The sequence below is a fragment of the Anguilla rostrata genome, chromosome 1 (genome assembly GCF_018555375.3).
Source record: "Anguilla rostrata isolate EN2019 chromosome 1, ASM1855537v3, whole genome shotgun sequence".
NCBI classification, from domain to species: Eukaryota; Metazoa; Chordata; class Actinopteri; order Anguilliformes; family Anguillidae; genus Anguilla; species Anguilla rostrata.
The window spans coordinates 53,814,356-53,828,045 of NC_057933.1; the positions used below are offsets into that span (position 1 = coordinate 53,814,356).

Here is a 13,690-nt window from a genome sequence, read left to right on the forward strand (position 1 = left end):
GACGGGTAGGCGTCGGGCCTCCGAGCGCGCTCAGATTAACCTTTCGCGCTCGCTGCTTCCATTAGAGCGCCTCTCAGCCGCACGTAAACACGGGCCTCCTTCAGTGCAGTCAGCGTGCTTCATCATCCTCTCCCTCTCAGACGTTTCCAGGGGTCAGCGTCGATCCTCAGGCAGCCGAAAGGTCAGATATCCGGTGGTCTTTTTTAGCCCCTTCCCTGCTGACTTGCGCTCGTACTCGTCCGGGGACGTTTTCCGTTGGGCAGTTGTACTTGTGTTGATTCAGGTATTGTGTTCATGCTCTGATACGTCGCGATGGCCAGGGTTATTGTAATAATGGAGGATTGTGTTGTTTTTGTCGCGGGTGAATTCCCCCACCTCTCATTGTGAGAGTGACGGTGGGGACGCCCCCAGCTCTGCAGCTGCTGGTGGAGGAGGACGGAGCGAAGGGTTCGAGGAATCGGGAGTGTCACTCCGCCCCCCATGGTCATTTACAGCACAGCGAAACTGCCTCATGGCCTGTGTGTGTGTGTGTGTGTGTGTACCTGTGTGTGCAGCCCACACAGCGGGTGTCAGTAAGTGATTTTATGTGCGCATGCTTTTGTGATGTGTCTTTGTGAGAATCGGTTTGTGTATGTGGATGTGTGTACTCTGTCTATATGGGTGTGAATCTTTTGTCCATGTGCTTGTGTGTGTGTGTGTGTGTGTGTGTGTGTGTGTGTGTGTGTGTTTGTGTGTGTGTGGGTGTCTGTGTACATGTGTGTTTTTATGTTTGTGTGTGTGTGTGTGTGTGTGTTGTGCATGTGTGCTTCTGTGTGTGTGTGCATTTGTGTGTATGTGCGTTTCTGTGTGTGTGTGTGTGTGTTTGTGTGTGCATTTGTGTGTGTGTGTTTTTCTGTGTGTGTGTGTGTGTGTGTGTGTGTGTTTGTGTGTGTGTGTTTTTCTGTGTGTGTGTGTGTGTGTGTTTGTGTGTGTGCGTGTGCGTGTGTGTGTGTGTGTGTGTGTGTGTGTGTCTATGTGTGTGCTTCAGTCATCTTTTTGGGTCATAAGCAGTTTTTCTCAGTTCGGTTTCTGCTGTGATTTACTGTAACAGACTCCCGTAGTTGCATCATTGTGTTTCTGAGATTGACGGTGAATCTCCTGTGACTTAGCACGACGGGCGGAATGAGCTGTCCTCTTCATCGGGCCTTGCGTTAGCATGCCCTTTATTCAGCGTTAGCGATACAGCCTAGCATTTATCATCTCAGATGCCGCCCACTGACTACAGTAGCTTATCAGAGATCCTTCAGATGGCAAGAGTCTTCAAGATGCCCTGGTTGCTTGAATTTTTTTCTGTAAAATTTTTTTCATGATTTTTTTTTTTACACACGGGCGTGGGTCATGTCAACGGCTGCCTGGAGCAACGGTTCTCCTGGTATTACGTGTGAGGTTATAGGCGGTCAACTGCCGGCCGCCATCGTTTGCTCGCTCTTCGCCCGCCTCGGTGAGCTCCACCCACCCTGGCGAGTCCTGTTATGAGTGGGCAAGGAGAATTCTGGGCCTCTCGGGCTTGCTTTAGAGGGCGGAGTCAGAGTTTGGTTTCGCCCAATCCCCTCTGCCCTCTTCGTGACTCTTTTCGGCAGCCTTACGGTTAATGTCCCTTCTGTCTTCTGATTGATGGGCGCTGCCATCTGCACCGAGAGTTTTCACATCTGTCTTTATCCTTTCCCTTCCTTCACGGTTCCCTCTCTCCTTATCCTACCGCCTTCCTTTATTTCTTTCGCTTCCTCTCTTCCTCTCCTTGCTTTTCTTTCCTTCTCTCTCCCTCTTCTCTCCTCCCTTTCTCTCTTGGTCTCCCTTTCCCATTCCCTCCATCCCTGGTTCCTCCTCTGCTCCCTGCCTCCCTCTCTCTCTCTCTGGAGATTAATGTGCGGGTCTCTGTGGACTGGTGTTCACCCTGTGCCTGGCCACCCTTCCGCTGTGTGATGGATGCAGCTGCCGGGCTGTGGTCTCTGGTGTCCATGGATTCAATTAAGTTGTTTTTGAGGCGATCAGCAGTGAAAGAGGTTAGCGTGCTCGTCAGAGCTTCAGAGAAAGCATTGTCCAGACCCCCCCTCACCCCCACCCCTCACCCGGCCCGCAAGACTGTGTGTCTGCCGCTAAACCAGCTTTTAATTGAACCTCTCTCTCTCTCTCTCTCTCTCTCTCTCTCTCTCCCTCCATCCCTCCCTCCCTCCTTCATTACCAGTCAGAGGAGCAAACTGACTTCAGCAATCATCTGCAGCTGTGTGTCAACTGTGCCAGGGTGTCAACTGTTGAGGTGTAAACTATATCAGGGTATAAGCTGTGCCAGGGTGTAAACCGTGTCGTGGTGTAAACTATATCAAGGTATAAACTGTGCCGGGGTATAAACTGTGTCAAGGTACTGGACTGCAGTGTGCACTGTGCTTAGGTGTGAAGTGTGTCATTGTGACACTGTGCCTGGGTGTAAACTCTGCTTGTGTGTAAACTGTTAGGACCTCAGGAGAGGGCCAGGGCTTACCCAGCTGTGCCTGTACTTACCCAGCTGTGTCCATTTGTGAACTGTGAACAAGTGTAAGGAACTGGTGTGTGAACACTGGGACCCCCCAGTGTATGGGCATTGTGTGGTACTGTTACACACACCAACGCTGGGGAGGATGAGCATTGTGAAGTACTGTGGAAAAACATCGAGCCTTTTTGGGCATATAGTGTCGTAACTCTTGGCTGTGTTGAGTGAGTACTGCAGTACTATGAAGAACACTTGCGTGTGTTTAGTACTGCAGTACTGTGAAGAACACTTGAGTGTGTTGGATGAGTGAAGTACACTAGGTCTGACTAGGTAAGCATGGTGGGGTAGAGAAATGTGCTGAGTGGGTGTTGGGAAGGCGTCACATGGCTGTGAAAGTGAGAATGAGACGGGCGGCCCTGGGGCTGGGAGGGGAAATGGTTTAGAGATATGTGCAGTTATCAGCGCGTGCGGTGCAGCCTGAGGAAGTGGCTCTGTGAGAGCGCCTCTGATCTCGCTCTGCAGCTCACAATGACTCACACTGCTGCCTTCCCGTATCACCTGGAGTCAACTGGAACTGATGCTGAGTGGTGCTCTGTGCACACACCCCCACGCACACGCTCACACACACAGACAGGCACACTGTACCTACACACACCCCTACACACACACAGACACATACACACAGTACCTACACACACACACACACACACACACACACACACACACAGACACACTGTACCCACACACACACACACACTGTGCCTGCACACACACACCCACACACACACACACGCATATACACACACACACAGACCTACACACACACAGACAGACACACTGTACCTACACACACACCTACACACACACACACACATATGCACACTGTACCAACACACACACCTACACCTACACACACACACACAAACACACACACACGCACACTGTACCTACACACACACACACACACACACATATGCACACTGTACCAACACACACACCTACACATATACACACGCACACACACCTACACACACACACACTCCTACATACCTACACACACACACTCTCCTACATGCCTACAAATACATACTTTTATTTATTTATTTATTTATTTATTTATTTATTTATTTATTTATTTATTTGATAGGGACAATACACATTGATCAACATCACTATTATGTGATGTAAATGTGCCAGATTTAGCTAGATCGCTAATTTCTATCTGTTGTACCTGGGCAGGCTGATGTTAACACAATACACAGACGCACTCATGCACACACACGCACACAAACACACGTACGCACACACATACACACACAACCTCATCTGTGTAAGCCATGCTCACCTCCACACACACACACACACATTCTCTTTACCGCAGGCGCAGGCGTGCACCAGTAGGGCGGTGCGCTGTGAGCGTGTGTGCCTGTGGGCGCTGGTCTGTGGCAGGGCGGCGGTTATTGTGTGTTAGCGCTGGTGAAGGGGTCTGTGTTCGGGGCTCGGACCGCCGGAGGATAAACGGGGTTCATTTGTCCTCGTCCGTGACCCCGTGACCCCGGGGGGGTGGGGGGGGGTGGGGGTGGGGGTTGGGGGGGGGGCGGTCCGTAAGACAGGGCGACAGCCCCGAGAGCTCTCCCAGATCCTGGTGATTGATTGGCTCCCCGGTCGGGATGCGGCCCGGGCCGGTGGTACGGGGGTCACAGGGAGGTGAGGGGTGCGAGCCGGTACCGGATGCAGCGCTGCTCCTTACGCAACATTTAACGGGCTCATTCAGGCCGGCCCCGGCTACAGCCGCCCTGCCCAGCTCTGGCACTCTTACTCCACCTACACTTTCTCCAGCCGGGCTCTAGCACTGGTCCTGCCACCCTGGCCCTGCCACCCTGGCCCTGCCACCCTGGCCCTTCGGGGCCCGTTTACTGTGATCTGAGTCACGTTGGGTCAGGCAGCCTCGTGGCCTCGGCGAGGACGTGTGAAGGGGAGACTGATCTTCTCTCCCCTTCTGCCCACTCGCCTTTCGCAGTGCTCTCCCTGCCTCTTTCTACCCCCTTTCCTTCCTTCTTCATCCCCCCTTTCTCTCTCCTCTTTCTACCCCCTTTCCTTCCTTCTTCATCCCCCCTTTCTCTCTCCGTCTTTCCACCCTTCTCCTTTCCTTCTCCTCCTCCATCTTCCTTTTCCTCCCTCTCCTTTCCTCTCTCCTCTCTTCCTCCTCCTTTTCCCCTCTCTCTCTCCTCTCCTCCCTTCTCCTCCTCTACTCTCTCTCTTTCTCTGTGTCTGCAGATGAACAGAAGTACCAGGTCATCATCCACGGGATCGAGCCCATGCTTGAGACTCCCGTCCAGTGGCTGAGTGAGCACCTGAGTCACCCGGACAACTTCCTGCACATCTGCGTCATCCCGGCGACTAACGACTGACAGCCCCCTCCCCGTAACCAACGGCGCCCACAGAGCTCACCGGGGGACGCACCTTTATGACATCATCGCTCTCTGAAACTCTCCCAGAGGAAACTCTCTCCCTTAATCTCCATTGCTCTGGCCTTCACTCATCTTTTCAGTCCCCCTCTCTCTCTCCCTCTGTGTGTCTCCCTCTCTCTTCCTCCTCTCTTTTGCGGTCCTCCTCGCAGCGTCAGTCAGTCTGCGGGCCTTGCGAACAGGAGAGGAAGTGATGAGCGCGGACGACATTCAGACAAACAATCGGACGGGGAAACAAACACAGACGCGCGTTTCCTGGAGAGAGCGGGGGGGCCTGTCGCCTCGGCGGGACTGCTGGGGGGCCCTGCCGCACGCTGCCTGCCCGATAAACCCCCCCCCCCGCCCCCCCTGCCCCCCCGCCCACGCCCCCGAAGGGGAACAAACATTTCTGTTTAATTTACAGCCCCGTCTTTTTTAGATCCTCCGTCGTCTCTCTGTTAATCACGGGGTTCCAAGCCTGGCTAATTAGGCCAGCGAGGGACTCCTTCCTCTCTCTGGCTGGGTGCAATGCCTGCGTGGGGGGTGTAATTATTTTAATATGTCGCACTTTTTAAGCATTATGTGGATTGAGGGACACGGGGGGTGGGGGGGTCCGAGTGACAGAGGTGTGAAAAGAGGGAATGGAATTCTCGCTGTCTGCTCTGTTGGCTTTCATGTCAGACCCCCCCCCCCATCCCCCACCGCACCGCACCCCACCCTGCCCACCATCCCAATTAGTTTGGGGGTTATGCAGATGGCTCGCAGTGTGCTGGCTCCCTCAGACAGACTCACGGCTTCAGTTATCTGCCTTATTTCGTAAGGAAGGAAGGTCACCGATGTTTGTCTTAGCGTGGACGTGCTGATTCTGAGGAGAGGGCCGTGAGCGTTTCGGGGGGGCTTGCCACTCAGCGATGAGACAAATGGGGACTGCATGATGAATGAAGGAGAACACAGCATCTTAAAAGCTCCGACTAACTTCTAGTCACTCTGTTTTCCCCTTATTTTTCCATCTGCCCTTCTGTTGACCCGCCCCCCCCGGCCCCACCATTCTGAGCAGAGCTGGCGTGTCCAGCGAAGGGGCTCGTCTGTTCAGTGCTTGTGTTTGTGTGTGTTTTTGTGCGCACATGCTTGTGTGTGAGTATGCTTGCGTATGTGCTTGTGTGTGAGTGTGTTTGTGTGGGTGTTTGTGAGTGTGTTTGTGTGTGTGTTTCTGAGTGTGTGTGTTTGATTGTTTGTGCCCTGCCAAAACACGCACAGATTCTGCACCAAAGAGAACCCAGGCCTAGACAGAATATTTCATTTAACACTTTTTAATTAAACGCTCACCTAATTTTCTCTATAATATGGCCATCAGAGAGACAGGAAGAGATGCATTGTCAGCTTTAACAGAAGGAAGTGACATTGGTCACCATGCATTCCGACGCCACAGCGGCCCGGGGGGTGGTGGGGTCCGTTGCGGTGCCCAGTCTCCTGACGGGCGCACATTTTGGCAGTCGTACGTGCTGGTCTGTAACCACGGCTGAGCTCTCCGGCCCCGCGTGGCAGTGGCGTAACGGGGGGGGGAGGATTCCGCAGGCCTGAACACATTTGTTTGCGTTTTGCGCGTTTCGGGGGGGGGGGGGTCACGGGGTTCTGCGGGGGCTAAACCGAGACGCGGCGCAAACGAGCCACAGCTGAGAATAATTATTTATTTATAGGAATCCGTGACTCCGACTTCCCATAAGCGCGTCACCCCGTGCCCTGCTGGCCCAGCAGAAAAAGCCCCGCACTCGGGTCGCCGGGCGACCGCCCCGTCTCCACGGAGAACGCTCCGCACGCTCCGGCGTGGAGCGCAGGCCCCGCGCTATGAGAACAGCGTCCGCGCGCCGCAGATTGTTTACAAACAACTGCGTCTGAATCTCTTTCAACACGGCCCCGCTGGGGAGGAGGGGGCCCGGGAGGAAAGCGCTGTCGGGCGATGGCATGAATGTAACGGAAGAGTTGTGTAATTGTTTGATTGTTCTTTTTTCCCAGACCAGTCATCTGTTCTTTTTCCTCTTTTTTGAGTGTTTGATTCCAGCTGTCACGACCTGCCATGTGACGGTGACGCCATTTTGGCTCGGGGGGCTTTACAGCTTAATAGTGTAATGAATTTACGACACGACAGAACAAACTAATTAACACCGCAGATTAATAAGGCCATATGGGGGTTTTTTTCCCTGCATAACTTGTAACTCCACACGTGCATTTAATTTCTCTCTACATATTTCTTTGCAAAGGCTTTTTCTCTCTTTTACTTGTTAGTTTACTTGAGGATTTTTTTTTTTTTTCTCAAAGCATCAACATTCAAATAAAATTCAAATGTTTTATAGTTTTGTCGTGTTATTTGGAATCTGGAAATGTGTGTATGTGTGGCTACATGTGCAGTTGTGTGTGTGTGTGTGTGTGGGGGGGGGCGGTTTGTAAATTGTAAATCTTTGTGCTCTTGTGTCCACGTGCATCCGAGTGTTGCGTGAAGACTGCAGTTGGCACCTTTGCACTGAAGGCCTGCGGCTCTGTCACCGGTCTGCACTGGCCTCACAGTGGAAGCAAGGAGAGCCATCTTGGCACAGAGGTACTGGGAGAGAGCCTGTGTGTCTGTGTGTCTGTCCATATCCAGCAGTAGGCCTCCAGCCAACGTGACATGATTCCGGTTGGCTGGACTGAAAAACCGCAGAGCACTTTTCCAGTCAGTCCCAGATGATGTGCGTCTCTCCCTCTCGGAACGGCATGCGGTGCTGCAGGGGGGCTTTCCCAGCAGGCAAAGGAGCGAGGGAGAGGGGGCGCGAGAGGGAGGAGGTGTTTACCCCAGTCTGGGAGAAGGCACATCAAAGCGCGATGGCGCGCTCTCGATGAGCTAATTAAATAAAGATCCATCCCGGAGAAGGGGCACAGGCTTGCCAGTAAATCCGTCACATGAAAGTTCCGAGCCTCCGCCACACTCACCCCCCATCCCCGAGACTTGAGCAATGTGGTCCCTCTGGTGGCGCGCTTCGCGTTTCTGACGTGAGCGGGCTGCCGTGAATTACAATAGCCCGCGTTCCGGGCCGAGCGGGGACGGAGATAATCATCTGTTTACGTCTGCGAGGAAAAGATCAGGAGCGAAAATGCCATCCGCGGCTCGAAGGACAAAGCCTTTTCCATTAGTTTCCATTTCTGACCTCAGAGTGGGAAATAGGCTTTGTCGAAGACCAGCCTCCACAGCTTTTAAAATCTGTATTTGTAAGCTCACATTTAGCTAAACGATTCATTTAGCAGACATTTTTATCCGGAGTGATTCTCAGGGCCGTCATGGAAAACAAAACAAAGCACAAATAACAAGGATGTCTCTAGGCCCTGTGACAGAGTAGGCCATTATGCTTGTGAAACTGCTGTAAGTGCTGAGATCCTGAAAGGGTCACCAGCCAGCTGACACACACTGCGCGACTGAACGCTGTCTTAACCCACCTTCTGTTATTAGCAGGCGGGAAGTGGCCGTAGGAAGAGAACTGTCTCCTTTAATGAGGAGGTGGCTTTGATGTCTTCTGTGATGAAAGCGGGATGGAGCGCCGCGCGTCCTGTTTCTCTGCGCCCGGCCCGGTCCTCTGGCCGCGGCTGACTGCCATGTTAAAGCGAAATGGAAAGCCCTCGCGCTCGTAACTCAGGGGGCCCCTGTGAACTTATATGAGGTGACGGGAGACAGAACTTTCCCCTCTTCCCCCCCTCCCCCCCCTTGCAGGAGGAAGCGCGCACCATGCACTCGGGGAGACCCGCCCCCGCCCATGTGTGCACCTGGACCCGGGCCCCGAATGCTTTCAGTCAGAGGAACAGAGAGAACTCTCCCTTCTTCCCCCCCACCCCCCCGGCGCCCTTTCATTTTCTGCCCCTACTGACGGGAAGCCTAACCTGTCATTAGATGGGGCTCATAGATTACCAGGTGCTGAGATCCGTCCTGCACAGAGAGGAGTCGCAGTCACCTGGCTGGTCAGCTGCGCTCCCACCACATCCTGCCCTAAACATGAACAAAAAGGGCCCGCAAGTGAAAGGGGGCCAGGATCGATTCTAATGAGAGAATCTCTCTCTCTGTCTCTCTCTCTCTCTCTCTCTCTCTCTCTCTCTCTGTCTCTCTCTGTCTCTCTCTCTCTCTCTCTCTGTCTCTCTCTCTCTGTCTCTCTGTCTCTCTCTCTCTCTCTCTCTCTCTCTCTCTCACCCTCACCAGTGTGCCTCTCCCACTCACTAGTGTGCAACTAAGCAAGTAAATATTTTAATTAATGGACTTGGAAAAAAAATGGAAAGAACATGTGACAAAAAGTCTTTAAAAAATTGCACCCCTCCCTTTTTCACAGAAGAGTGATGTCGGATTCCTCTCTCTCCCCCTCTTCCTGACAGCTGAAGTGCCTGAGTGTGTCGGGCTCAGGTGATCAGTGTCTGTACCTGCTGTGGTTAGTCTGGAGCCCCTGTCTGGCTTTTGTGCGTGGAGAGGAAGACTGCAATTTGTTCAACAGAAATGCCTCCCCCCCCTTCAGGAAACAACTGTCAGGCATTGGTGTTTTGTGTTGGTGTTTCAGGAGGTAAAGACAGATGCAAAGACCTGTAATATCCACGCCACCCCAGAGTCAGATCGTTTCTCTGCTTGTCTTCGGGTGGAGGTGGAGCCATCTTTGGCATGGCGCAGTGCTTGCGTCTGTATGGTTAGTGGAGAGGCCGTCACTCTGCAGTCTGTAGGTTAAGGGAGAGGTACTGCAGTGTAGTGGTTAGGAGGGGCTCAGTCACTGCAGTCTGTAGTGGGTTAAGGGAGAGGCCGTCAGTCACTGCAGTCTGTAGTGGGTTAAGGTGAGAGTGCCGTCAGTCATCTGCAGTCGTAGTGGGTTAAGGTGGAGAGTGCCGTCAGTCACTCTGCAGTCTGTAGTGGGTTAAGGTGGAGAGTGCCGTCAGTCACTCTGCAGTCTGTAGTGGGTTAAGGTGGAGAGTGCCGTCAGTCACTCTGCAGTCTGTAGTGGGTTAAGGTGGAGAGTGCCGTCAGTCACTCTGCAGTCTGTAGTGGGTTAAGGTGGAGAGTGCCGTCAGTCACATGCTCAACCTGCCCGTTTGCGGACTTTGGGAATGGGCCGTAGACTGGGAGGGGGCGGGCCCTCGTATGGGGAGCTGGCTCAGAGGGCACTTACTGCTTCAGCCTTTAATTAGACCCTAGATTTGAACAAAAAAGGGCCCACAAATGAAAGGGGGCCTGGATCGATCCGGTGGAAGTAATTCTAATGAGAGGTGGCTCTCTCTCTGTCTCTTTCTCTCACACACACACACACACAAAATATTTTTCTTCTCGACAATTCAAGTGTTCAGGACCATACAACAGTCCCTTTGATCTTTGAATTATATACTGTTGCTTTTACTTAAAAGTTCTCCTCTCCCTCTCTCTCTCATTTAAAAATGTTTCAATGCTTTATTAGCATGACCTGTCATGCAATACACATTGCCAAATGTTTCTGTCTCATAATTACACTGAGTACACTCTCTCTCAGGATATTGATCTCAAACGTGATGCATCTGAATTCCTAATGTGTGTTTACACAAGTATGAATATTGCTATATATTAAAATAATTTAACTCACTCTTCCTGTTATACGCATAGTGCCTAATCTCTACTGGGAATAAACGACTGTAGTGAAGTCACCTTTTCTGGAAAATACTTACAGGAAAAAGGCACAATACACTATTTCATGATTTAAAAAATTCCTCCTGGCCATGTGTTCCTTTGTGATGTGGTTGTTGGGAAGACCAATCTGGCAACCTGTGGAATCCTCCGATCAAGGCAACTGGAGGACCCGAGTCCTGTGTCGGAGCACATGCTTTCAGTCAGTCTCACAGCATTCATGTGAGTTTCAGTGGCTCCGGGTGACTGGGAACCGATGGAACTGAACTCAGAAATGGTTTGAGACTCTGTCCTCAATCTAAGGTCCTACCAGTGCAGGGGCTGTAGACCTGTTTTTACAATCCATTGCAATGGCAGAGAAGTGAAGCTTGTTCCACCATAAAACGATGCCGTTGAGTTCCCGTTAGCGTCAGGGTATATGTTTCATTGTGTTTTATTTGTTTGATGAGTAGCATCAGGTTTTGTGTGGGAGCAGCCCACGCTGGCAACCAACTGCAGCACCACCGATTTGGGACCTGTCCCTTCAGGGTCTGTGTGACACTGGGGCCTGCCCTGACCGCTTGCCCGTTTGAGGGGGTGTGTCAGGTTTCCATTCTCACCATCTGCGCAGACGTAAGTGTCCCTTCTCAGAGATGCGTAATCTTATTTTCAGGGCGTCTTATTAAAAAACAAAATAAAAATACTATGAACATGAAACCACAGCGTGGGCTGCTCGCTCAGGGGGTGTCAGTAAGACAGTAATGACAGGCAGTTTAAAAGAAATAGTCTTTTAGGGCAAACCACAGATTGCTTTCTTCTGTTACATCTTACATGGTTTTTCTGTGAACTGGTGATGGGCTGCCTGTGTGGATTTCAGCTACTCTCATTTCGGAAGTGAAGGGGGCAAAAATCAGGCCCTGAATTCCCCTTAAAATCCATATCGGAAACATTACTTCATCAGCATGCATTTTGTCATTTATTTGGCTTTCTTTGGAAATCTAAATTCAGACAAATCAGTTTTCCACTTGTGGTTGGGGTTGGGGTTGGGGGGGGGGGGGGGTGTACAGATGACAGTGCCGTACACTAGAGCACAGGCAACACATACAGTACACAATGTTATGAGGAAGGGAACTTTTCCCAAAAAAAATAAAAAAATAAAATTAAATCCTTATGTATCCAAAAACACAGAAAGTGAATATTTCATGCCTGTATGTGCATACTTGAGATGGGAAACTGTCCAGCTCCAATGTGCCTTAAAAGCAGCTGGAAACTGTAAACAAGACCATTAGTGATACATTGGTAAACCAGTGCTCATTATTATTTATTGGTCTATAACATTGCAAGAGTCATTTTGTTTATGAAAGCATTGTTGCCAGCTAAGCTTAGTTTTTTAAAAAGCAATAGTGCTTGAGTTGTCACTAGTTTGTGGCAGGAATATTTAATTTTTTTTTCTTCTAAAAGCAACTGAGCTGGAAACTTGTATATTACAGTAATTGAGGAAAAGGACATTTTCACTTACTGATAAAGTAAACTCCAAGGAATTGATAAGAATCAGGTTTTATTTTCCGAGTATTAATCCAAGAGTAATTTAAAGGGAACATATATTTGTCTTATTTTAATTTCCAGTTAAATTATGACAATAATAGGCTAATGTTTTTGAGGGGAAAGAATTACAGAGGATAATTTTCAGTCAAGCCCATTAGCTGTTTACAACTAAAATATAAGCAAAACATTGAACAGTTGTGTATGTACAAACGAGGGCCTGGGGTTTAATTATAAAGAAAGTGTTATTAGTTACTCTAGGGGGAACTATCGGCTACTTAATTCCATCAGATATTCCTATATCCAGCGATATAATGCACACTTCGCAAGTCATTTTGGGTTTTTTTTCTGCTGAATTTTATTAATGTAAAAAAAGTTCAACAACATGAAAATGTATGTGCCACCTGAACGACTGAGGCAGCTTAATATGCTTTTAAAGAAATGTGAGGTTAATTTGGAAAGTGTTCGCTCCCTGAAATTTGTAATCGCTGAAAATGATACACATCTCGCCATTTCAGTGAGATTTTAAAACTCTCCACCACTGTAAAGAGTTATTTGTTCCCTGATGAAGAGCTCCACCCGACAAACCTGTGATACATGCTCTGCATCTCTATTCTTAGGCCAGTTGAGAACCCAGTAGAATAGAATCAATCAACAGTTGATTTCAGAATCAGTCTTTATAATGTTATTAACAAATATAATTTTTATAATCATTTCCGAATAACAAGGGAGCTATACATTGTTACCAAATCAATACAACGCTGCACATGTGCACCCTGGATATGTAAACGAAAGACCGGGAAGTTGCGATTTGCTCATTCAGACGGCTGTTTACATCTGACTGGAAAACAGAGGCCTATATTTGTCTAAATATCCCCAAACTTAAACTTTTTTTTTTTTTTTTTTTTTTTACAGCTTTACTGAAATGGTTTGATTGCAAGGCTACATTTTGCATGTTCATAATTACTAGACATTTAGGCTATTAACACTCCCAGCTGTGAACTCAGAAATCACACCTAGATAAAATAATTTTTAAGTAGCCTACGCCCTTTCAAGATCTTTGTTAGATAATTCGCTAGTGATACAAAGGGGTTCATTTGATCTCAGGAACATTTGCAGCTATTACATTTAGAAGTAGCCTACTGCATTTCTAAGAAGAAAAACGCGCTTAGTATTTGGCTAACTGAAAATGCGCATCTGGAATTGAGCTCGTGTGAGCAAAGAAGAGTTCATAGAACATTTTAAAATTTTGAAGCCAACTAGTTACCTGATTGATGGCATTAATACAATTACTCTATTGCCATTCTATAGCATGAAGGTGAGTTAAATATTTTAATTCAAAGGCATTTTAGACCTAGGCTACTGCTTCAGATATGGTGGCTAACAACATTGGATTTACGACTAATAAATAGCCTACATTCGTCTAATTGTCACGAGTTATAGCCTGCCCGTTTAGATTAGCTATTATAGTTGGCTATTCATCGTTTTCATTGAGCCCCATTCGGATATTTCGAACGCGATGTTTGAATTGAAGGCGAGAAGGCCAACTGTTTATTTACATTTTTCTAG

At 49.3% G+C, this 13,690-nt stretch overlaps 1 protein-coding gene across 4 annotated transcripts in view; it reads left to right on the forward strand.

Annotated features, from left to right (window-relative positions):
- The window catches only part of atg5 (ATG5 autophagy related 5 homolog (S. cerevisiae)), a 32,371-nt gene extending 25,068 nt beyond the window's left edge, over positions 1 to 7,303 (forward strand). For all 4 annotated transcript variants that reach the window (XM_064342784.1, XM_064342801.1, XM_064342775.1 and 1 more), the window contains exon 8: positions 4,784 to 7,303. In XM_064342784.1, the coding sequence (XP_064198854.1) occupies positions 4,784 to 4,917 (134 nt within the window). In that variant the 3' untranslated portion in view covers positions 4,918 to 7,303. The remainder of the gene's footprint in view (positions 1 to 4,783) is intronic.
- Positions 7,304 to 13,690: the final 6,387 nt, after the last annotated feature.